Source organism: Engraulis encrasicolus, chromosome 6, assembly GCF_034702125.1.
Source record: "Engraulis encrasicolus isolate BLACKSEA-1 chromosome 6, IST_EnEncr_1.0, whole genome shotgun sequence".
Taxonomy (NCBI): domain Eukaryota; kingdom Metazoa; phylum Chordata; class Actinopteri; order Clupeiformes; family Engraulidae; genus Engraulis; species Engraulis encrasicolus.
In genome coordinates, this window is record NC_085862.1 from 15,975,381 (window position 1) to 16,001,299 (window position 25,919).

Below are 25,919 nucleotides of genomic sequence, written 5' to 3' on the forward strand. Positions count from 1 at the left end.
AATGTAAATATGAAATGAGTTGACAAAATAAAAATGTTTTAATCCCAAAGTAGTTCTTTTTGCGGCTTGTAGTTTTGTTTACCAACAGGATCAGCTGTTCCTTCAGTCATACAGTAAATGGATGCAACACTTCTGACATATGAAAGGCATTTGAAAGGCAATTGTGAAATAATTTCCCATTGTGAACTGTATTTGTATGCAATATGATTTGTGTGCTCAACTAACATTTAAACCGGCCATCAGTTGATTCCTTATTTACGTAACTACTGCTGATTCGAATTGGAAAAACATTTATTTTGGAAAGCATTGGGTTTCAGGTAGCCAATGAGTCGGCAGTGTGTTTCATTGAAAGAGTCAAAATATCAGAACAGTGCAAGGGCCTGCATGGATGTCAAATTTCATGACTTCACCAGTTTGTGGACTCTGGCTGTCATGCTCATAAGTCTGGGACTTTAGGTGTCGGGGTCAGATCCCCAGTTTGGTTTGACAGGCCTGGGTTCAAATCCCCAATAAAGGAACACTACTCTCCTTCTCAGGAACGGAATGGCTTGTCATGAGGCCATTGGAGGTGTGTCCAGCAGTGTTCACAAACCAAGGGACCTCAGCTGGTGATCCAGTTATGAACACCCACCGCACACCGGCCAAATGCTGATGAAGACTCAGTTTGGCTGTTCACAACTTACTAGCCAATTTTACTGGTTGTGAGTGTACATATGTTTGACTACTAGCCATAGTTGCTGGTGATGAACAAAGTTAATTTAGAGGCCTGCTTCTGGTGATACAATAGGTGAAGCATGGTAAGAGACCCCAATAATCGGCAAAGCATGGACATGGCTTTTAGGCCATCCAGGATGGGAGAAGTATGGTACTGGGGGAACTATGTTAGGGGCATGAGTGTGTGGAGTATTCAGGACTCCTAAAGGGGGAGGCAATGTGATAGTGTGGCCATGGTAGTGGGCATATACTGCCTTTCACACTGGGAACGTTGGCTCTTTTGTTTAGTGACCAGAAGCCCTTCATGGAATACATTACATTACATTACACTTCGTCCCTCGTACCAGGCTCAAGGCCAGCAGTGACAGAGCCTTCCATGTTGCTGCTCCCATTCTTTGGAACAATCTGCCCGACCACGTCCAGAATGCCCCTTCACTGGCCATGTTTAAGCAACACCTTAAGACACATATCTTCCTGGAGGCTTTTGGCTGCTAGTTCCACAAGCACTTTCACTTACATGCATTCACACACACGCTCACACATTGACGCGCACACACACTCACACTTTCCAACACAACACTCTGTGAAGCGTCCTTGGGTGTTTTGAAAGGCGCTATATAAAACGAAAGTATTATTATTATTATTATTACTTCGCTGACGCTTTTATCGAAAGTGACTTACAGTTATTTAGAGAGCATTGGTTACCATAGGTGTGCACAGATAGGGACAAGGTGGTTCTGAAGCACCTGCCCCTTTGCTCTGTTGTTCGACAACAAATGCCCTTTTTGAAAACAGTTTTTTTGGAAGTTTTTTTTCCACAATGTTCTACATCATCATCTACAAATGCTTGACGATCAAGCGCTTGACAATAATGCCCCGATGAATAGCCTATAGCCTAGTAGTAAGGCAGCTGGAAGTTCCACACGGAGAAGAGGGAGGATCTGCAGATGACCCGGGCCAGAATTGGACCCGGGTCGCCAGCGCAATAACCCAGTGCCCCATTGTTAGGCCACAGCAGGGCCGGGACCATGATTTTATGACATATCCTATCAAGGAGGAAGTGCAAAACAGAAATGTCGGTCAGATTTACAGAAGCACTGTGATGTTCTATCCATCTCCTTCATATCACATCAACACGATAAATTCTATCCAGCATTCACATTTTTGGCATCTGACTTTCAGTTTGAATTCCAATTGCAGTTCATGCTATTATTCTACCAGTTACAGCCATGGTCCTCATGCATGCATGTGTTCAACTGTTGATCCAAATTTCTTCAGATGTTATGTCTCTGCATCAAGTTCATCATGACAGCTTTTCTGAAATATAGTGCTGCATTCTTTTTCTTTCAAAGTAATTTATCAACTTGAAATCCTATCCTCACATTCTTCTGGAAGACTGGACTTCATAAAGCATTGTTGCATACTCCATGCCAGAGCAGGGTGGGGGAGATTTGCGTAGGCCCTGAATGAAGCGAAGTTGGATTATGAGCAAGGTAAGGTCTGTTTGTTTGTTACCTTGGAAATTGGCATATCAAATAATAACCAGGTGTAAGGAGAGACTTCTTGTTGGCATTATCACCCTAGCTTTGATAAATGTTTCAAAGTACTGTCAAGCACTACTCGAAGTGGTGCATTTGAAACTTGTCATATGTTTGAGACAGACAGCCTATTTAAAAAGTCATGTTTTATTAATAATATAACATAACATAATTAGATAAGTTAGGCCTACTGTACAAACTCAGACATTCTACTTCTGTTGCTGTCTCATACATCGCATGTGAAATATTTTATTTACCAATTGACATGTTGCTTTCTGACCTAAATGACTTCCAAATTAAACAGACATTAGGCCTACCATTAGTATTTTTTTGGCTGCATTGCTAGTCCATAATAGAAGTTCAGCTGTCCAAACACCAGGGTGCGCTACTGGTATCTGAGCAACTCTGCAAAGCAAACTCAACTGTCGCAAAAGTCAACACGAATCGAGTTACGGCATCTGCATTTCCACGTGCAGTGAGTGTACTTGTGGATGTTGCTGTTATCGAAACAGTTTTACCTTTAAGTTTTGCTCTGTTTCATTTGCTCTGTTACATTCTATACATAGTCTGTCCTGAATTATGGAAACTTTGATCATTCCAACAAAGACGGAGGTTTCTGCCCAGTGGGACTCGCCAGCTGACATGAGCGAAAAAGGAAAGAAACGAAAGATATCTCTGATAAGGTAATTCAAGTGATACAGGTAAAACGTCCGCTTAGCAAGGGACGATTCTGGGAGCTATTTGACCTATTTTGGTCGGCGAAAGCGCGGAAATGGAGCTAGGGGAAATGTTCATGTTCTTGATGTGATAAAGATACATATAGGCCTACATAAACATTAGCTATCTCTGGAGACGTGTTGACACCTAGGCCTACTACATCACAGCCGCAGTTCTCTGCATGTATCCACAGTGATTTCAACGTGTCAATTTGATGCAATGTAATTCTGCCCCACTGCATTGCTCTACCAGGCAGGCTATGCATGACAGAATACACTCGAGAAGTTGCGTTATGGTCGACAAGCCATATTTCACCCAAGTTAAATATTGGGGAATATTTCACACACATGCATTATCTTCTCTGTCAGTCTTCCTCATCATCAAATCAGTAACATCGTGTTTATGTTGCCATTCTCAACAGATGTGGTATGTGTGACACAGAGGAGGCGAGATACCGCTGCCCTGGATGCATGACCCACAGTTGTAGGTAAGTCTGGATTCGGGAACAACTCTCTGCTGTCTGCACTTTCATGACACACACACACACACACACACACACACACACACACACACACACACACACACACACACACACACACGCACGCACTGACTGGGCTCTAGTCTTTTGCCTAATTTATGGCTCAGATGATCTCTTTTGCTGACGTACAACATGTCCATTCCTAGAATGCACATTTTATTTCAGACATTGAAATAAGCCGGGTATGCTTATAATGAAGTGCCAATTGGCATGGCTGGGGGTCTCCACACTCACTTCACCAGTTCCTAGAAGAATAGTTAGAAGACAGCACAGAAGTCTTTACATGAAGGATGGCCTGCCGTACATCAGCGAGACATGTGTTAGCCCACTTGACCGTGTTGCTTCGGGTTTTTCGCTGCTCAAGTTTGTGGAGAGTGCCAGAAAGGAAAGTCTAGTATTGTTCCTTTGTATGTTTTGATCGGACCAGTCCATGGCTGTTATTCATATCCACTTGTTTTTTGATTGATTTAAAGATGGTGTGTGCCTTGTCCCTGCACCAGTGCTGTCTAGTCCTGGCGTGAGCTGCTGAAAGGATTTATAGCTGGTGCATTCACACACGTCGGCTATCTTGAAATGTTTTAACATCTTGAAGTCTGCTCTTAGTTGTGTAATAGTAGGTAAAAAACCCTTTAGGGATACCTCATTCCAAGGTTTTGAGAAAGACATATGTAATAGTTTAGAGTGTTGGTGTTTGGTAACAGAGGGTCTCTGGTTCAAATTGCATTCCACTGGGAAGCATGCAGGTTCATCCGTAGCTGAAGGGCTTTTGAGCAAGGCATCTACACGTTCCTTACTCCAGGGTGAGTTCCCCCATATACCCAAATAACTGGAACACACTTGGATAATACGTATCAGCCAAGTGTTATGTATTAGTCAACTGTGTCAAACTGTCAGGCAATCACTATAGATTCACCAGCAGCTTAATATTGAATAGAAATATTTTACAGAGCCGCCGACAGCTCTGGCTGGGCACGGGACAAAGACATCTGAAAGGGCCCCAAACCAAATATGTAATAAGGATTCAATTATGGGTAACGCTTTACTTTACGGTACAGTTATCATATGTAATTACTGTGTACTTTCTGGGTAACAACAGGGTAACAGAGAGAAGTTACATGGTATGTAATGATTAAAAAGGGGGTAATTACAAAGTAAATACCATTAATTGGGTAACAACAGGGTAACAGAGAGAAGTTTGATGATTAGATGGTTAGAAAATACAAAGTAGTTTCATAGTAATTCTTGAGATGTGTATAACATAGTATTTACTTTGTAATTACCCCCTTTTTACCGTTACATACCATGTAACTTATGTCGGTTACCCTGTTGTTATGCAGAAAGTACACGACAGTAAATACTGTACCGTAAAGTAAAGCGTTACTCAATTATGTACCTCTTGTCTCCCTGGGCCCGAGACAAGTGACCCCTTTGTCCCCCTCTGTCGACTCCCCTGATTGTGTAAAGCAAGACAAGTGAGCCTCACCCTCTCTGCGTCTCTCCGGCAGTCTACAAGGACTGACTTTGCACACCACTGCACGAGTATGAGATGTCAACAGTGCACCTGTGGAATGAGATTAAAAAAAGAGAAGCCCTTAACCCACAAACCAAATAGCAGAGCCTTGCTGCTGCATTTTTGTCATGGTTTTCCCCTATTGTCCGGGGGCTCCTGTAGCATTTTTCAGCAACAAGTATGTGGAGATAAGCTCCACGCCAGGGGTCTTGCCAAATATTTTTAAACTTTCAGCGAGTGCCTGAAACGAGTGCACTGTATTGGAGATGAATGATGTAGGCTTGGACAAGGTCCAGCAGATAGCTGTGTGTGGTGGTGTGTGCGGTGACCCATGCATGGTCCGGAGCAGTGGTTCTCAACCTTTTTTTAACAAAGACCCCCCCCCCCCCCCCACCACCACCACCACCAGACCACATCATGAGCTTGCCAATGCCCCCTACACCATTCACCACAACATCATCATGATTAAGATGATGAAAAAAGCACAGCCTAATAACATAGGTAATATTTTCATGTCTGTTTCTGTGTACCTTTTACATGTTAACATAAGTGTGCTCTAAAACATTATTAGGCATTATTAGACGTATTTTTACATTGCTCCCAGGACTGAAACCAATACCCTGTAAATAACTGTTTGTCCCTTTGGTTAAAAAGCGTCAGCTAAGTGTAATGTAATGTAACTGAATATGTCTATTAGTAGGGGATTATGCTAGATCCCTCACTAACATCCCCAACATATGCATTAACGTGGCAATAGGCAGGCATGTAAGAAACTAATGTTGGGTGCGGGTGGAGGGGTCAAACTAACTTACCTTCTTCCTGTGCCTGGGTCACCGCAAGCAGACACCTTCCTTTGATGGAGCAGCCTGAGCCCACTCCAAACTGGCTCTCCTCCAAGTGCATAAGAAGGGGGAAAGCCCACACAAATGCAAAAAAATACCAAAAGTTCCACAGTGCTGGTCCACAGACACCCAAGTAAATCCAAAATTCGACTCCCAAGTTATCTAAAAAATCTGGGAACACTTCAGTGGAGTATACCAGCCCTAACGCCGGCCAAACAGGCCTCAGCGTGTGATCAGGTGCCTCACCTGTTCCACAGAGCTCCTGACCTATGACCTTTATAGGCCCAGAGACCCAGAGGTTATTTGGCAGCCATGTGTGGTATGGGCTTGTTGATGTGCTGTCTATTTCTACATAAGCTCCCTAACACCATTCTAATGTAGCTGCTTCATCATTCTGCCTCCTTCTCAACACCCCTCAAGGGCTCTCTAATGCCCCCTAGGGGGCTGTGGAGCCCCTTTTGAGAACCGCTGGTCTAGAGCCCCATAGCCCTACTCCCTACTCCTCCTGTGTGTTTATGAATTCCTTTCGTGATTAGGCCCATTAATGCTACCCCCGCCACACACACACACACACACACACACACACACACACACACGCACTCTCTCTCTCTCTCTCTCTCTCTCTCTCTCTCTCTCTCTCTCTCTCTCTCTCTCTCTCTCTCTCTCTCTCTCTCTCACACAGATTTTACATTCTTTTGGGCCGTAGACGTGGAGACCTAGGTCAATGTTATTACCACCAGCACTGGAAAGCTGAAAAAGTGGTGTCCCCATTCTAAAGGCAGTTCATTGAATATTTCATATGCTGATTTTCCTGAATGAAACTTCATGTGTAAACAGCATCCTCCTTCAAGGTGGTCTTTCAAAGTATAATGCCATTTTCCATAGTTTCAAGGTAAGGAAAGATTGAATTTGGCAATTGAAGCTTGAAATTGTCACAGTCCCGAAGTTACAGTCACAGGGATGAAAAGTTAGAAACTCATGCATCACACCCTTTGTGGGCGTGGGCGCGTGTGTGTGTGTGTGTGTGTGTGTGTGTGTGTGTGTGTGTGTGTGTGTGTGTGTGTGTGTGTGTGTGTGTTAGTACTCACAGGCATATGTGTGTTCCATGTTGATTTGGCATGAATGACAGTCTATGCACATGACCATCAGTATGAGACTTCATAGCAGGGAGGTTAATCAGTGGTGTAAATCAGAGCCTTTGTGGCGATTCGATTCGATATTGATTTCTCAAGCCAATGATTTGATTATTTTTTCGATACTGAAGAAGGCCACACGATTCGGTTCGATTCAGGTCAGTGCTTCATATTTTTACCTTACAGGATAAGAAAAAAAATTAAAAAAATAACGAAAGCTGTAATATTTCCATTTTATTTGAGAAACATTGTTATTATTACAGTCAGCTTTATCGTTACTGCATTAACAAAATAAAATGCCTTACAAAACAAGTGCGACAAAAAAAAGTAACCAAATAAGGATCGATCGATTCTGTTGGGGATACATGCATTAATCATATTGTCAGCTGTAGGATTAATGCATCGATACAAATCGGATCATTGTATACACCTCCACAGTGCAGCCTGACACTGAACAGGGTGCTGTTTGAGGTCGCGCTTGTCTGCCTGCCTTCCATAAGAGGCTTGGAGCAGGTCAAAGTCAAGCAGAGCCATGTGACCAGGTGTCATCACATATGGTCTTAATATCTTACGATCATACGTAAGTGTGGGTGTGGGTGTGTGTGAGAGAGAAAGACTGGGGAGTGGGGGTGTTATGATAATGTAATAATAATCATAGAGGTATGTGATAAAGTGCCATCACATATGGCCTTAGCTTCGTGTGTGTGTGTGTGTGTGGGTGTGGGTGTGTGTTTGTGTTTGGGGAGGGTTGAAAGTAGGTGCCAGTTTTGGGTAAATTACAGAAACATGTGACAAGGTACAGTAGTGTCACAAATGGGATGAGCATTACTGGCAGAGTTGCTTTTTTCATTCAGTGTTGTTGCATTTGGCCGAAGTGACCCATGTGTCAGGTTTTCATGAGGTGGAGTGATGGTGTGCAGCGTGTGAGCGCTTGGGGCCTGAGAGTGAGCGAGTATGTGTGTGAGAGAGAGAGAAAGAGACAGAGAGAGAGAATGTGTTTTCTGTTTTTCTACCAGAAGGAATGATTTCCCTGGAATTGCTGTGGTGCTGACATGTGCTCTCTGCTCTCTCCCCAGTTTGGTATGTGTGAAGAAGCACAAAGTGGAGACAGGATGCAGTGGCCTTCGAGATAAAACCGCCTTCGTGCGGCTCTCTGAGTTCGATGAGATCAATCTACTCAACGGTAAGGTCATGCGCTCACGCCCGCTGTTCATCAAGCTGTTAGTGTTGAGTGGGCAAGCAGGCCTTGCACGTGCGCCTGGTGCAGAACGAGCACGAGTGGGTCGTGTGGCGCAGCATTACAAAGGCAAAGTGTAGTGACTGCACATTTTCTTTCTTTCTTTTTTTTTTTTTTTAATATATTTTTAGGGGCTTTTATGCCTTTATTTGACAGGACAGTTGAAGATGGTGACAGGAAGCGAATGGGACAGAGAGACAGGGGAGGATCGGGAAATGACCCCGGCCGGAAATGTGGGGGGCTTAGCGCGCTGCGCCACGGCGCCCCCCTTGACTGCACATTTTCACTATTCTGAAAATAGTCTTCATAAGACCTCCTTTATCTCGAGTCGTGGCCAACAAGTATGGTACAAATGTGTCCCGTTTTAGAGATATTGCAATGTCAGATTTGTAGTAACTACAAAATCAAACCCGATGCCATTACTTTGAAGGCCTTTTTCTCAGTTTCAGTGTTGCCATAGTTAATTTGCCTTTGTAGGTCAGTGCGTTTATCCCGCTGGTCCCTTTTACATTACATTACACTGAGCAGCAGGCATGTCATCTAGAGTGACTTGTTCCCTCTACCTATAGGAAGTTTTTTCTGGATATGAGCATTAGCTAAAGCGTAATGTGAACAATGCAATCTACAGATATGTAGAGGAATGCATTACGTCAGTGTCCTGTTGCCATTTTGCCTTCCGTATGTGTTTGTGTGTGTGTCCCCAGACTACCGAGTTATTGAGGATGTATCGTGTGTGTGTGTGCGCGCGTGTGTGTGCGCGCGCGTGCGTGTGTGTGTTTGATTCCTCAGACTACAGGTTTCTTGAGGAGACGGGGCGACTGGCAGACAGCACCACCAGAGATGTCCTCACACAGCACCCCCATCATAACCAGAGGGTAAGACAGGCCACATACAAAGACATACCTCACACACCCTCACACACATTTAGCAGCCATACACGGATACACATCCGCATTCATGCTGTAGATATGAAATGATATGTTGGTAGAATAATTTAGTTGTTTCTTTTCATGGACTTGCATCTACTGCTGGATGGTAGCAGTTCAAACATATTGTGGCCTGGGTATGATATGTCTCTCAGATTGGAATTGGCCTTTTTTAAGCAGCGGGTGCTTTATAGAAAAGAATAGAATTTTATTTCCTCTTCACATGTACAAGTTACACTATATACATTCACAAGCAGATTCATGAGGTGGAAGGCAATCACTGCTTGAGAGAGTAGTGTAAACAGCAGAGGGTGGAATGAGGTGGTGTGTTTTCCACCGGCAGGTCCAGAAGCTGGCAAAGCTTTCATTGTGAATTTCATTATCATCAAGCAATTTTGCCACCTTCTAATGTTTAGCCCAGTGTACCTCACTGGATAGTATAGTATATCAGCTTCATACTGCACAACGGTGATGGCAGTTAAGTTCCGAAGTCCTTCCGTATGTCCCGATGACTATCAAAGCCTTTGCGAGACTGCTATGTTTTGACAAACCCATGAAACTTGGATGTGACGTGATCAGGAACTGCATGATTTGATACTTTGCTGTAATAACGATCAAACAGGTTGTGTTTTGATAGAATGCCAAAATGAAATATCCAAATCGTGATGTGGCGTTGCCATTTTGGTAGTGGTGTGAACAGCAGAGGGTGGAATGAGGTGTTGTGGTTTTCCACCGGCAGGTCCACAAGCTGCCAAAGCAGGCCAGCAAGGCCAAGATCACCCTGAAGATCCTGCCCAGGAGCTTCACCAAGCGGAAGGAGAACTCCACCTTCTTCCACAACAAGTAAGATGCATACATTATCGGCCAAAAGTAAGATGCATACACATGTTGATGCGTGACGTGCTTTAATGTTGTTGTGGAGGTGTGACCTCCCTGTCAGTAATGACAGATTGGTCACACCTCCTGCTGTTAGTGTCACTTAAGTGTTACTTTAACAGTTATACATAATGAAAGACATACATCAAGTAAGGTACATCCCCTCCACCTTTTACCTCAACACGTAAGACCCATAACCCAGTTTTAATCTGCGCTGTAACTCGGAAACAGAAAGACAAAACGAGTGTCACCAGTTTAGTTTATTTATTTATCTTTTACAGAAGAGTATTTTTCCTACAGAGCAATATTCTTTAGGAAACACCACAGGGATGTGCTTACATAGTCCACATTCTCATGTGCTGCTGCAAGCCGGAGCCAGGGCATCTTCTCCCGATCATGTTGTTTTAATTGGCTAGCGTGTTTTTGTCTGGCTGCTCTGCGCTGCAATGGGCAGCTCCTCTTAATCACAGTAAAGGTGGCCTGCTGCTCATGTCACGCCACGTCGAGTCATGTGACATTCACTTTGTGAAGATATTTTTGGGAATTTTATACCTTCATGTGGACAGAATAGTAAGATAGTGTGACAAGAAATGAATATGAGCGAACGATGGGGTCGGATCAGGCACCTCGGGTCAGAATTGAACCCAAATCTCTGGTGCAACGATACATCACCTTAGCCCCACTGAGCCACTGTGCTCTCATGCAATGTGTATTTCACGTGTGCCTGTCTTACAACACGTCTCACATTTCAAAACGCCACTCCGATCGCAAACTTACAACCTAACAGGACCTCCCTGACAGAAGTCCCTGCAGCCAGGAGCATGGGAGGATGGGATGGGTAAGGGTAGGAGAAGGAAGAAGAGAAGCAGAAGATGAGCAGAAAGGCATGCAGGGCTGCCACATGGTGTCGCCCTTGCTAAAGTTCACGGCAGTTCAACTGAGCCGCTCACTGTCTCCTCTCTCCTCTCCTCTCCTCCCCTCTCCATGCTCTGCATCTCCTCTCATCTCCTCTCTCTTCCTCTTTCCTCTCTCCTCTACTCTCTGCCCTCTGCCTCTCCTATGCTCTCCTCTCCTCTATCTTCCTTTTCTCTTCTCTCCTTTTCTCCTCTCCACTCCTCCTGTTTCTTCTTCTCTTCCACTCCTTTTCCCCTCTCTTCTCCTGTCCTCTATACACTCTGCCTCTCCTCTTCTCTCCTGTCCTCTTCTCTCCTGTCCTCTTCTCTCCTGTCCTCTCCTCTCCTCTCCTCTCCTCTCATGTCCTCTCCTCTCATGTCCTCTCCTCTCCTGTCATTTCCTGTCCTCTCCTCTCCTCTTCTCTCCTGTCCTCTCCTGTCCTCTCCTCTCCCCTCCTCTCCCCTCCCCTCCTCTCATCTCTCCTCTCCTCTCCTCTCCTCTCCTCTCCTCTCTTCTATGCATCCTCATCAGCGGAGGTTGTTAGGGTCACCCTTTATAAGAGATCTTGACCAGACATCACATTGTGAATAGAGAAACAAATCCACGGTACAACCTTATAATGCATTACTATACATGTGACCTTAGTGGGTCACTCATTTTGTCAAAGTATTTTAGGCACGCTGTGATTTTATTTATTTGTTTATTTATTTATGCATTTTAACATTACCTCACATCAAAGGCCATTACACAAAGTAGTAATGTCATCCATTACAGTAGTAATAGAAGTTATCCATCTCAGTAGTAATGTCATTTATCCATTACAGCACTGAAGTGTTTTCACCACAATGTCATGTCTACTCCTCCTTTGTTGTCAGGTCTGACGTGTGGGGGAAAGGTGACAGTGACATGTATAGACTGTACACCCACGCACATGCACATTCACACACGTGTCCACATGTGGCTGGAGAAATGCAGTTTACCACAAATGATGCAAGGCGGTGGGGAAGGGGAAGGGAAGGGAAGGTTTTTTTTGGAGCAGCTGCTCGAGGTCATAAAGTTGTCAGGTATATAAATCTGAGCTTTTAGGATGCTGCTCGCACACTCCTCTTAGGGTTAATAATGGCAGCGACAGCTTGTAACTTTTACGACGGCGTGCTGATTCCTCGCTCGTGGACCTGACTCCTGCCTGCACAGCACCCTCCAACACCTTCCCACTCCTCCCTCCCTCCCTCCCCTCTTTTTACCCCTAAAGATAACTTGGCGTGTGTTTTTGCGCCCGTGTTGTTGCGTTGCCGTGGCAACGTCGTTCTCACTTCCTGCCGGCCCCCCTGTACCCCCCGTTCCCCCAACAGCCCTCCCACATTTTGCCCTCTACCCCCCATTGTCCGTATGGATGGAATGTCCACACGTTGGCATTCCAAACTGTTATGATTGTAATATTCATCTTTCCATTTCCACATCACTGTATCCACCACATCCTGCCGCGCTTTATTGGTGCTTATTATTATTATTATTATTATTATTATTTAAGTTATTATTTGTACTGGTGCTCCAGTCCTGCCGGTTCTCAGGGCAGCAGGCACTTGATGAGGTGTGTGTGGATGGTTGGGTGTGACTCCCTTGTGTTCCTGGATGGAAGAATCCATATTTTTGCCTAGGAAAAGAAACACACTTACCAGCAAAAAAAGGAGGTGCGGCAGGGAAATGCTGCATTCAATTTCGGGGCTCCGAGTGGCGACACTGTGTCATGTCTGCTGAGGAGGTGCGGTGTCAATCAGGGCCTGCAGAGTGTGAATGAGCACATTGTCTTTAGGGGCACACCCTTGACTGTGTCACCGCTCCCTTCCACCATGCTCGGCTCCCTCTGCTCTCCTCCTCTCCCCCTTGCTCCCCTCCACACCATCAACTGTGTCACCGCTCCCCTCCACTCTATTCCCTCCACTGCACTCCATTTCCCTCCACTCCCCTCAGCTCTCCTCCACTCTCCTCTGCTCCTCTCCACTCTGCTCCCCTCTACTCAACTCAGCTTCCCATTTGCTCTCCTCAACTGTGTCACCTCTCCACTCCACTCCTCTCCACTCCCCTCTACTCTTGTCCACTCATTCCTCTGCTCCCCTCAGCTCCTTTCAGCTCTCCTGGGCTCCCATCCTCTCCCCTTCGCTACCCTCCACTCTGCCCAGCTGCCCCTCACTCTCCTCCGCTCTCCTCCCCTTTCCTTCTCTTCCCTCACCTCTCTTCCTCTCAACTCGGCTCCCCTCTGCTCCCTTCAGCTGTGTCACTGCTACGCTCCTCTCCTCTCCTTTCACCTCTGCTCTCCTCCACTCTACCCAGTTCCCCTTCTCTCTCTGTCCTTCAGTACACTGCTTTGCCCTCCTTCCCTTCTGCCCTCCTCTCCCACTCTCTCCTTCTCATGTGTTTGATGATACTGCTAATCTGCCCTACAAAGCAAAAGGGCAGTAACTGCGAACTGCGCCAAACTGGGTTTTAGGTACATTATTGACACGTGAGAGTTTTGTTACTTTATATTATCAAATTCTTTGCAGATCAATTGCTTTATTTTGTTTTATATTTTGATCTATGTCATCCAAAATATTAACTCATGTTCACCAATAATGCAGTTGCTGCCTTCTGTCTTTGTAAGGCAGGGATGCTGGAAAGAGTAGGAGTGAATGAACTGACCGAGGTCATCAAACGTAAAAGGCCTGTGTGTGAAATCAGGGAAAGTGAGCAGTAAGACCTGAATGAGTTCATACAGAAGTGTATGGGCCAAGGTGAGTAGTGTAATGTGCTGTCAAGAAAGCATAAACAAGAGACAGACCTTGATGGTCAGATCATATTGCACGAATGAATCACTGAGCGTGACACTGTGTGTGTGTGTGTGCGTGTGTGTGTGTGTGTGTGCGTGTGCGTGTGCGTGTGCGTGCGTGCGTGCGTGCGTGCATGCGTGCGTGCGCACAATGGTCAATCGCACGTGTGTGTGTGTGTGTGTGTGTGTGTGTGTGTGTGTGTGTGTGTGTGTGTGTGTGTGTGTGTGTGTGTGTGTGTGTGTGTGTGTGTGTGTGTGTGTGTGTGTGTGTGTGTGTGTGTGTGTGTGTGTGTGAGGGAGTAGTGTGGCTGGATGCAAGGGGTACTATCGTAAGAGATGTCAGACAGTGGATGAGTGTGGTCATGACTGACTGTTTGGCCATTGGCCCCAACAAACATAGTGGTGGTGACTGACGTTCAGAAATACACTTTAAAAGTTAGGTGGGGAGATCAGACTGCACCCGTGAGTCACTGATGGTGGTGTGTGTGTCTGTGTGTGTGTCTGGGGTGGGTGTGAAGGATATTCTAATGGAATGGTGGACACTGGGCAGCAGTATGACTGTTTGACCATTGCCCCAACAAACATGGTGGAGAGTGACACTCAGAAGGTCAAGGTACCACTTAAAGTTTAATGGCCAGATCCGATTGCACCAGTGAGTCACTTACGGTGATGTGGTGTGTAAATGTGTGTTTGTGTCTCTGTGAGTGGATGGGAGTGCATTGGACAGGGAGTATAAGTGATGCTGGGCATTGGGCAGCAGTCATTTTACTAAATTGCCGGGTCGTCACTATTGCGTTGTGAAAGTACTGCCATGTTGAAATTGAGGAAGTAATTTACATTAGCGCCCATGGGAGGAAGATGATTCATTCAGCTTAATGTCTTTAAACAGTTGCTAAACTTAATGGGGTCAACTGTAGTATTGCTCTCCCCTATCACATGGAATATCTAAGCTTACAAACAAGTGTTGTGATCACAGTCTAGTTTGAAGTTTTTGTTTACATTAACGTCGGTGGGGAAATACATGTCACATACAGTGATTTTTGTAAGGGTATTTTCCTATGCTGCCAATCAAGTCCCAATTTCCACAAATACCAACTTAACTCCATGTTCATTCATTACCACTTTTCAGAGTTTAGCACTACACTATTCAAATTGCATTCAAATAAGACACCCAACCTATGCAATTCAATTACGATTATCCTGAGCTTTCCTCCAAAAGTATTGTGGGCGCCTGATTTTAGTGAAAATGTGAGAAATGCCCAGATGTCTGACTTAGTGAATACTCAGAAATAGTAGTGTAAGATGACCGTGTCTGGTGCCAAGGGTGTGTGGCTGTTTGACCATGGCCCCAACAAACATGTCAGAGTCTCTCAACCACTAATGTTGTCAAGGTGACATTGCTGTGCACTGTACAACAACTTCAGGCAGCTGATTTAAAACATTGAGTCAGAATAATTTTGTTTGTTTGGAAGGGAAGATGTTTGGAGCCTAGCACTACTTGCTTTCTCTCCAATCTGTAAACCTGAACTGAAAACACTGAATTTCAAAAGTTCTCGAAAGTAAGCTTCCATGTGTTTCCTTGGCACTGTGTTTTCTTGGGAAAATCTCCTCACAATATGTCCTGTTGAGTGAACCACATCCCCAAGAGACAGTACTTATTCCCCAGAAGAAGCTACCTTTCCAAGGAAAATTCCTTTCCTGCATCTCATTGTCCCCAGTATCACTTTTGTAACTCGCGTCTCTTGCTAGCTTTGTAGGTTGCGTAGGAGCTGTGCCCACCTATGCCAAGGGTCGTGCAAGTGAACCTCAAGGCAATAGCATTCACCAGACATCCTGTGTGCAGTACCATTGAAAGATGGATGCATGATAAGCTGCTTGAGGACGTAAATGGCTTTCAGAATGTACCAAGTACATTATATAAAAAGCAGATGTTTTCATTCCAATGACTGCAGATGGTTAGCGACATGTTCTTGCTACGCATTTACACTGCCAGAGAGAGAGAGAGAAGCAGAAAGGTAATTGTTGTCGGCTGGGTCTTAAGGCCTTATATGCCTGGCTTCTGGGTTGGTGTTGGCTGTCTGTTTGTTGTTGTGTGTGTCTGTGTGTTTCAGAGTCCAGCGAGATTGAGAGATGAAGACTTTGGTTGCAAAATGACTTAAAGGCCATTCTTTGACTTTTGTATTTTATTATTGAAAATTACTGTTCAATGTCCTTTCATCCATGCATGAATTCTTGGCATTCCGATATTTTGAGAACATGCTTTTTAAATATACATTTTGCAATACAATGGAATGCCGATTGCAAAGTACATTTCCCAAAATGTTATAAAATGGATGCAAGTCATTTTTCAACTAAATTCTCCAGATTCTCCTTTTATTTTCTCAGTGTTGTTCAGGCTCCCTCATGCGCGGTTCGCTTTCATGTTGCCTAATGTCAGACACAAGACGGTAAAGTCAAATTTTTTTTATCATAGTACCAGAGGTGTCCAAAGTGAAAGTAGAAGTAAATTTAAGGTGTAAGTACAACACTAGCACATGCTATTACATAGCAGTTACACCAGTTACGCCAATGTACCTAATGAGGTGGCTTGACATTGTTGTTACTGGGAAAACCTTAAAAAAACACACACAAAAAACAAATTTGATCCAACCACCGCAGAACTGTTGACCAGTCACTCAGTGAAGTGACTTGTGTTGGAAGGAAATGATGGCAGTTTTGGCTTTTTTCAACTTCTACTTCTACTTTGGCCACCTCTGCGCTGTACTAGTAGTACCCTGTAATTTTGAAGCATCCAAAGGGGTGCTGGTTTCTAATAACGGCCACAGCATGAGGCGCATGTGGCAGCTGCAAGGCTCACTGGGGCCTTACATGACATGGCAGTTCTCCGGGGCTGCAACCGATAGTTCCCACTGCCTTCCTATGTAGTAGGCAAAAAATAAGAAATCGACTATGTAGTGCATCCGAATACCTTAGTAGGCTTTCAACCAGGATGCAAACTGTACTGGGGTGACTTTCTATATCCGATCATATTTGCAGTACGCAAACAATGGTTACTTCACCATCCTAGAAGTCAGCGGGAGGCTGACAACTGTATGGTCATTGGTCATTAGCGTGACCAATCCGATTCAAAGGTCATGTAAATGGCGGTGATGTATTGTGTCCGAATGGTGCTTCTTTTGGCTGCCTTTATACATAGAAGATACTGGTCAAGATGCTGAGTGATAGCTTCTGGTAAGGATGCAGTGCTTACTGTAGTATTTGGACGCAGCCCTAGTTACATTGCTTGCAGGAACTAGGTCGGGCCAGAGCACATGGATGAGGCATCTGTCATCTCTTCAAGTGTTTTCACTCTTTTTGCTGAGGAGGACCAGCAACCGTGCTCGATTTCCTAACATACGTTTCTGCATCTCTGCTCTTGCGCCTCTAATGATGTGGCGGTTGGTGTTGGCTTGAAGTTTTGAAATGTGGGGTGATGATTTGTGTATTTAGTTTGTTTTTTTTATCTTGAAAGTGCAGTGAGCCGGGGAGCAGCACAGCGGTGAAAAAAGCCACTAAGTAAGAGAATCGGCACTCGTCTGATGACCGTAACCCCACAGAGGAAACTTCTCTCATCGCCATGTAAATCAGTGGATAGTGTGCATGTGTCTGTGTGCGTGTGTGTGCATTTGTGTGTGGTGTTTCATCCCCGCTTTCCTAGAGATGAGTGTATTTGGGGGGGAGGGGAAGAGGAAGGGAACACCATGTAACCAGCGTAGCAGTGTCGAGTGGTTTAGGTAATGCCATATCTGCAGATGTGTAGCGGCGGTGAAGAAACGCAGCAGGCCCCAATAAGAATGCGACCCCCATCGCCCCCACCCCGACCTGCCTCGGGAACACCCAAGCAACACACAACTATGTTTTGTCGTCCAGTCCACGTTTTATTATTATTTATTATTTCCCTCCTGCCTTCCCCAGCTGGATGTGTGGGCTGACCTTGCGGTCTGACATTGCGGTACCTCTCGGCAGTGATTCTCAAACTTTTCCCATCATTCCCCCCTTCGGAGGGTCTGGATGCTTCCGAGCCCCCCCAAGCAACAGCAGTACTCGCGCAGACTGATTTTACCATTGCTGTGCTGTGCAGAATCAAAAAAATGGTGACTGGAGAGATAAAACAAAGAGGGACTGCAATTTCCTATATGACAATTAATAATATAATGTTTATAATCAAGTACAGTGTATAATGCTTAAAACGTATTGTCTTATTGGCGAGACAGGAAACAATTTCCTTGGGGGGGGGAGTAAACCCAAAATCAGATGTCACACGCCCCCCCTGTGATGCCTCCACGCCCCCCCAGGGGGGCTTACGCCCCACTTTGAGAATCACTGCCTCTCGGGTTGCCCAGGCAGGATGCTTGCCTCCTCAGGGAAATGGCCCTTTCTTCTCTGTACTACAGCTTTCTGGCATGGAGTCTGTGATAACATGAGAGGCTGGTTATCAGCAGGGTAACTCAAAGCAGTGCAAGGACACAGTTTTCCAAAATAAAAGGTACGTTTTATTTAACTTAGGAAGTTTAACAGAAGCGGAAGGGGGGGGGGTCTCAGATTTAAAGGTTCAACTAAGGGTGTCTTCTTTTTAAAAGTCCAACATAAATTCAGGCCCGTGGCTCTTAAAAGGAAACTAAAAAGTCTTTTCTCATTCACATGTCTCTTCAACAGAAAATCCTCTTCTCATTGGCATCATGACAGTCACTCACAGGTATTGTCTTCAGATAAGTATGATCCTCCTTAACTGTTCTCCAGGTAAGTAATTCTCTTCAAGTTAGAAGATCTTCACAGTTTAAACACTTCTCCGTCGATTCTCTCCTCCAAGAGAGTGCAGCTCCGAGCTCCCCAAACTCCAGACTGAATCACAGGTAGTCAAACTGCCATTCATGGCCTTCAGCTGCTCAGCTGCAATCATGAGCCACACCTGTGCTGTGGCTTGTGTAGAGGTGCGCAGTTCCCGACTGCACCAGCAGATGGAGCCATACCAGGCTGTGGTTGGAGCCATACCCGGGGAATGTAGCGCCAGAGAGTGTTTATGGGTAGTACGAGAGAGGAATCTCGCGACTTTTTCCGGGTGGTACTGTCCACTAAGTGGCGCCATCCAGACAGCGCAGAGGAGCGCCAAGGAGCGCAGAGGCTGTTGAAATGGATGGGGTCCCATGGAGCTCAACCACGATGCTGCCATTGCTTTGGGAGAGAATTGGTATCATCGTTTCATTTTATTTTTCCAAAAGGCAGGATAGATTATCCTTTCAAACAGCACTTAGTTTGAATGTTTAAACTCGCTGGATATTTGTAAAATACGTCTTTATTGTCAATATGACGTCACGAGTGGCTTCACACACTGCGTTTGGATTGGTCGGCCGGCTGCATTGCTGTGATCACGACGGCCGTAAAGCAATTTTGTTAGCAAGATGCTAGCGGAGCCTGACTCATAAATGCCAAAGCTGTAGGAAATCAGAAGGACATAACTCCCAGGTTATTGTACATTTCATTGAAATCCACATTGGTTTCTCAGAACTTAAAGTAATATTGTCAAGTTTCAGCCGACAGCGAGCACAATTGTCAGTTATTAGCGCCAGCCTTATGAGCTCTGCTGTCTCGACACTGCTCCCTAGGTGAACTGCAGGCACGGGTTGGAAGGCGAGATTCAACACTGTATGTAAACCCACTGTGGTAGCGCCCATCCAGAACACAGCCTCTCATGACATCACAAGTCCTTAATAAGCCTTGCCTCGCCTCTCAACGCCAAGGACTGTCCCTGCTGGACCCAAGCCCAAGTGAGATGCAACACTTTACGCATTACAGTGGGACAGCAGCTACGGAACAGCCAGCAGTAAGGACTTAAAGAACATCTGCCCATAATCCTGGCCGGCCTCCTGGCTTGCGCTCTCTCTCTCTCTCTCTCTCTCTCTCTCTCTCTCTCTCTCTCTCTCTCTCTCTCTCCTGTCACAACGCTAGTGGAGGTCCTTGAGTGTACCCACATCCCTGCCAACTCCACCCAAAGCCAACGACACACCCGTACTTGGCACCCTGGCATGTGTGTGTCCTGTGGCATAACCACCGCGATTGCTGCCACCACACACGCGCCACTCCTCTGCCACGGCCTCTTCTGTCTTGTGGGTACCACAGGTGGTTGTTGAGGTGGATGATTAAAGGGGTACATGGATGCATGACAAAGTGTCCGTCGTGTGCCTCATATAAAGTCGAGCCCAGTTGCCTGTCTGGCCGCCAAGCTGGGGCTAGGCTCTTTCTTACTCATGTTCCATATGTGCTCGTGTCGTGTTTCGTGGGGGCTTATTACTGGTTAGATGATAAAGTCCCCGCAGTAGTAGTGGATACATCTGTCAGCAGCCAGCCCCTGCCACACATGTGCTTGTCTTAACTACCGTGGCTGTACCCTTAGCTCGAGTATCCATCCTTGTATTTTATTTTATCTTTTCTTGCCGTCCCTTTTTTGTGGGAAGTAGGCGTGTGCGGCGAGGAGAGGAGAAGCCAGACTAATAAGAAAGACATCATCCTGTCACAGCAGCTGTCTTGTGTCCTTTGAAACTCTCAAACACTGCTCGCACTCCTCCCCTGTTCACCAGCGCCTGCTCAGGTCTTTTGATGTTGGGCATCTTTGAGGGCGCACCGCACGCAAACTAATGGCAGCTGCCCCACACATGGCACCCTGGGCATGCCAAATGCCGAAAGCACTCGGGCAAAAAAAAAAAACTTTTGACACTAATGTATGCATTCAGGAGCTATCTTAACACATGGCAGAGACCATGGGTGTGTGCCAAAACGCATCCTGTTCCCTATGTCATACACCACGGTTGAGGTCATTCCATGGAAAATGTGCGTGGGCTAAGTCGTGCGTGCATTCATGCGTGTGTGCGTGCATGCACTGTATGTCAGCTGACACTGACATCCACCCTAATATTGTGACTGTTACCTGCTCATGTTCTACATTTCCCAATGTCCTGGAAACGCCACCTGACAGATTTGTGAGGCTTTGCAAGTCTGCGTCATCCACTGTAACTTCTTCATTGGCGTGTAAAATTCACCCCATGGGTCATGGCAGGTTCAGGCACATGAGGGTGCAACGTGACTGATTGAGGTGAACAACGCACTCGTAATTCGCGGAGACCCTCTGTGCCGTCATCCGTGCCACCAGGGAAGACAGCGAGGGGGGGGCAAAGGAGTCAGTTGTCCGGCAGAGTCAGTACCCAGGCAGAGGGAGGGCCCACAATTGGGTCCTCATTTCATAGTATTTATTGAGGGCAGGGCCCGGCCAAAGCTGTCAGTGGCCCTGTGTGCCATTGTGGATGCACCAATGCCTCTGGGCCCCTTTGTACTTCCAAGATTAAAACAAGCAGTCCAAGTGACGCCAGCTTCACCAGGGAGGACAATACACATCCACTGGGAGCATAATATGATGTAACCCAAAGTATCTTTTATTGCATGACAAAGATATCTCATCATACTTTCTGTTATTCCCGTAGCGGTGCGAGTTTGGGTTGCTGCTCTGCCAAGAGTTGTTCTTGGTCGCTTTGTTTTTGTCCTTAAGGCGTTTCAGATCAGGAACTGTTCATGTGTGCTTTTCCCCATATTAGAACCATGACAGTTGCGTCGTGGAAATCAAACCCAGAACAGAGCTTGTGGATGTCTGATTGGAGTCTGGATGCCGTCATCAGTGACACCATTGCTGAGGGATTTTGATGGCTTTGAGGTGGGCTGGTGCATCTGGGATGACTGATGCCTCCTCCTATCTCCATACCAGTGGAACCAATAGAGTAACCCCCTACCCCCCTACCCTACACCTGCCCTATTTGTCATGGCATGGGGAAACAATTTAATATTTGAAGAGCTCTTTTCCAAAACGCTATATACACCATTTTTGACTTTTTGCATTTTAATATTGGAATTGACTGTTAAGAAGTCCTATCATCTATGTGTGAATTCTTGCCATTCAAATGTTTTGAGAACATACTTTTAAAACCTCTATAAAATTAATTTTGCAATGCAATTCAATGGAATGCCCAATACAAAAATGTCAATTTCTCAACATTCTATAAAATGGATATATCTCATTTTGGAAAAGAGCTCTTCATTTTCAGGTCCAATCACTTTTGTTGAAGGCAACCTGACTTATTTTCTCTTGATCGTTTTTGTTTTGAAACATGTTCAATATGCATCTCTGTGAATTGCACTATATGAATAGATTTTCCTCTCCTTGCCTTCAAGAGCTTGTTCAACTGCTTTCAACCATATTAACTTCAGTCAGACTTTATTTTCAGGACATATGAACTCAACAACAGCAATAAGAAGAAGAGTGGGGTTCACATTCAATGCTTCTAGAGACCACTTGTCCTGAAATTCTGTTTTGTTGACATTTGTTTGAAAAACATTCCGTCAACCCAGAATTTGACCATAGCAACCCAATGTTTGCTTTTCCGACCTGAAGTTTTAAGAGCCGCTGTCTGGTGCATAACCAGGTGTAGCCCAAAAGCAAGCTGCTTATTAGTGGTTTTAAAATAGACCAGAGCATATCTTCCTCTTGACCTTGTCAAGGTTAGTAAGTGTGGTGACAGTCGCAAAACCGAAGATGGACCCTGACGTGTTCGATGTGTGTGACAGGTGCCCTAGTTTTTGCACTCAGTGGTTGTAGGCAGGGCCACTGACAGCTTTGGCTGACTCCAGGACAAAGCCATCCCAAAGCGCCCCCACCATATACATGCAATGTATTTAAGAACCAATGCTGGGCCCCCTCTCTCCCTGAGCCTGGGACAACCGACCCCTTTTCCGACCCTATTGGCTTGCCTGGTTGTAGCTTCCGATCCCGAAAGCCCAAACAGATACAGTATCTTCCTCTTAACCTTGTCCTGGTCAGTTATCATGTTGACACCCAGAGGAGAGGTGGTTCTCTCTTAAATATTTTTTTTATCTATTACTGCCTGTAAAGTTGTAGGAACCACGGCAACTGCACCAGAATCTAGTGAGCAAAGTCTTTAAGTTGGACGCTTAAATGCCGATGCCGATAATTTTCCATAGATAATGTGCATGATTCCTACAGAGTTATCCCTCAGATACCGTCGGCATTCCAAAACAAGATTCTATATGTGTCCAACTTACACGCATCCAAGGCGCTTGACCGGTTCCACAGAATTAATGGTCCCCCATCAGCCAATCAGAAAAGAGAATTCAGTTACAAAGGCAGATAGATGCAATGCAACGTAATTAAGTACCAATGCTGGGCCCCTTTCTCTCCTGGGGCCTGGGGAAAAAGACCCCTTTTCGCACCCCATCGCAACCCTTCTCTGGTTGTATAGTAGCTTCTATAGGTTTCCTTGAAAGCCCAGATGGGACGGAACAAACAGCATCTTCCACTTAACCTTGTCCGGGTCACTTAGCGTGTTGACACCCCAAAGGAGAGATTGGCCTCTGGTATACTGTAGCCTACTGTAAATATGCCGTGTGACCTAGTTTTTACTCTGTGGAGTTGTGGGTTTTCTAGGTTTCCCAGCCGTCCTCTTTTAGCACCCTTGTCAACACTGAGCCGTGTGTTTAAATATTAGAGACAAAATAAAGACTTGTTTTCCTTGAAGCAGTTCAGTCTTTTGGCTTCTTACTGTATTTTCACTGGGTAGATATGGGAGTTTTTGTTTTGCTTTTTTCATTTTCCTTTTTTCCCCCAATCTGCTTGTTGGTGTCATCTCTTCTCTGTCTTGACATTGATGGATGGCGTGTGCGTGGGGCTGGAATGCGTCCTGACCCCTCCTGAGGAGCGCCTGCCTACATGCATCCTCCTCCTCCTCCTAGCCAGCCAAGCCCTTTTTCCATCGGAAAAAATACTTTCCATTCGCAGTAAACGCAGAACAATGCCCTTACACCTGGCATTCCATCCCTCCGCCCGCCTCCAACCAACGCACTCAGCTTGCCTGCTCCCTACACTTCCAGAACCCCTACCCCCACCCTACTCACGCGCCTCACTCCAACCCCAACACAGCCCAGGCAAACAGTCATAAATTCCTCAGCGCTGGAGGGAGGGAGGCGGAATACCTCAGCACCTGCACAGGGATTCCCTCTCAGCCTCCAGCCCACCACCACCATTACTACCCGACCATTACCAGCACCCCTCTACAACCTGCCATCTTCCCCTCCCCTGCCCCCTTTTTGCATATCAAGCCAGGCTTGCCCCTGCCAGTCAACCTGCCTGCCGGCCTGCCTGCCGGCCTGTCTCTCTGTCTGCCTGCATGTCTGCCTGCCTGCCTGCCTGCCTGCCTGCCCACCTCCATGTGGAAAGTCATATAACAACCACCCCTGATTAGGGTGTTCTGCCAGCTGTACATATTTTCTGCATTTGAGCTCCTTCCTCCTCTGCACCCTCCTCTTCTCCTCTTTGTCTGTTTTTCTTCAAAGAGCTAGCAAGAGCTTTCGGGTTGGTGCAGGAAAGGGAGACGAGGAAGGGAAGACGAGAGGAAAGGGGGTAGAAGAGAAGGGGTGAGACTAAGAGACTGAAAAGAGAACGAACGAGAAAAAAAACCTCCCCGGGTTGTATAACACTGCCATCTGGTACAGAATATTCCCCAATCTCCACCATTAGAAACAGAACCAGAACTGGTGTTTGGCTGGTGTTTGCAAGCGCTTTGGGAATTCCAGACTAGGCCGGGCTTGTTGTGCTTGTTTTTTTCCCCCCTGTCGTCTCCTTGTGTACAGGACAGCATGAACTCTAGGCTTCTCTCTCTTTCTTTTTCTCTTTCTCTTTCTCTTTCTCTTTCTCTTCCTCCCTCTCTCTCTCTCTCTCTCTCTCTCTCTCTCTCTCTCTCTCTGCCTCACTTTCATTAGCTCGTCACGAATCGCCTAGCAGTGAAACGGCAGGGAGCTTTTCCAAAGAATTTTCTTGGTTTAAGAAATTGTCTTGTGGTGGCCACACTGGTTTGTGTACAGAAGAGTACACTTGTATATTTAACATATGTGAGTGTATTTATATGCTTCTCCTAGCTGTCAGCCCTTTTCAGCTGCGCTAAAAATGAGGGCAGAAGAGCCATACAGTCATACGTAAACAAATAAAAACGGAAAACTGCGGCTATAACACAAGTGGCCACAGCTCTGCTGTTGTATTTTTAGTGCAACCCTCTTCCTCTTCTTCGTCATCATCTTCCTCGTCCTCCTCCTCTTCCTAGCCACAGCCTGCTGGTTGCGTGTATCGGAGCACTCATGCCCTCCCGTCCCCCCAGTCCCCTTGCATGGCTGCCACCAAACCTCAAAAGGCGTTTTGAATCGATTTCAAGTGCCAACATCACTCGGTTGCGGTGTGGCAGCCTCTTTAGTTCAGTGAGCAGTGCTGCTGCTCAGGCAGGGCAGGGTCACGCTGCTGGCTGGCTGGCTGGCACTCTGATCTCTCCTGAGCTCTACTAATAAGGAGCTGAGCCTTCAGTTGCCCATTATGTGCCTTTATGGGGCTACATGGAGCTAGCCGCTTGATCTCGCAACCATTGACCTCTGGCTCATTGCAGGAGCTGATTGAGGTAGAGCCGCGGTAAGGTGATGGATGTAGTGGTAGTGGTGATTGCAGTCTTTGTGTGTGCGTGTTTACATGCATTTGTGCATGTGTCTTTGCACACGTGTTGTGCATGTGTGTGTGTGTGTGATTTGCAAGGGGACAGATGGGTGGTATGGTATCAGGTTTGAACCACACCCATTCGATGTATCACCACGCCCTCCCCTCCCACAAGTATGGCTTGCCATCAGCGTGGTGACGAGTGGACCACATGAAATAGCCTAGATTCGGCTTTATTGGCCCTCCATGGGCCTGCTGCCAGGTGCTGGTTAGCTGGTGTGTTGTGTTGTTGCTGCAGCTACGGCCAAGGTTAGAACATACTGCACGTCCAGGGGCGGTCCTAGGGGTCGGAACACACAAGGCGGCAGCACCATTATGAAACCCCGTCCCCGACGACATCACCAAAAACGCTAAAAATTAGCGCTATTTTAACATGTCATCTCTGTGCTGTTACAACGCTATGGCAATAGCGTAGTATCAGTGTTTTTTTTATCAGCAGTTATAAACGGTCTTGGTCAATGTTGCGATCTTTTTTCGCAAGTGGGCAGGGCGCCAGAGGGGGCATCAGTCATTGTATGATCGAACAGCCATTCCCTCTGTACCTTGAGTGGTTCATTGC

At 46.0% G+C, this 25,919-nt stretch overlaps 1 protein-coding gene across 1 annotated transcript in view; it reads left to right on the forward strand.

Annotated features, from left to right (window-relative positions):
* The first annotated feature begins 2,716 nt into the window (after window positions 1-2,716).
* The window catches only part of znhit6 (zinc finger HIT-type containing 6), a 46,767-nt gene continuing 23,564 nt past the window's right edge, over window positions 2,717-25,919 (forward strand). Inside the window, exons 1-5 of the mRNA XM_063200074.1 lie at window positions 2,717-2,935; window positions 3,391-3,456; window positions 8,069-8,175; window positions 9,019-9,104; window positions 9,895-9,998. Of these exons, the coding sequence (XP_063056144.1) occupies window positions 2,832-2,935; window positions 3,391-3,456; window positions 8,069-8,175; window positions 9,019-9,104; window positions 9,895-9,998 (467 nt within the window). The 5' untranslated portion in view covers window positions 2,717-2,831. The remainder of the gene's footprint in view (window positions 2,936-3,390; window positions 3,457-8,068; window positions 8,176-9,018; window positions 9,105-9,894; window positions 9,999-25,919) is intronic.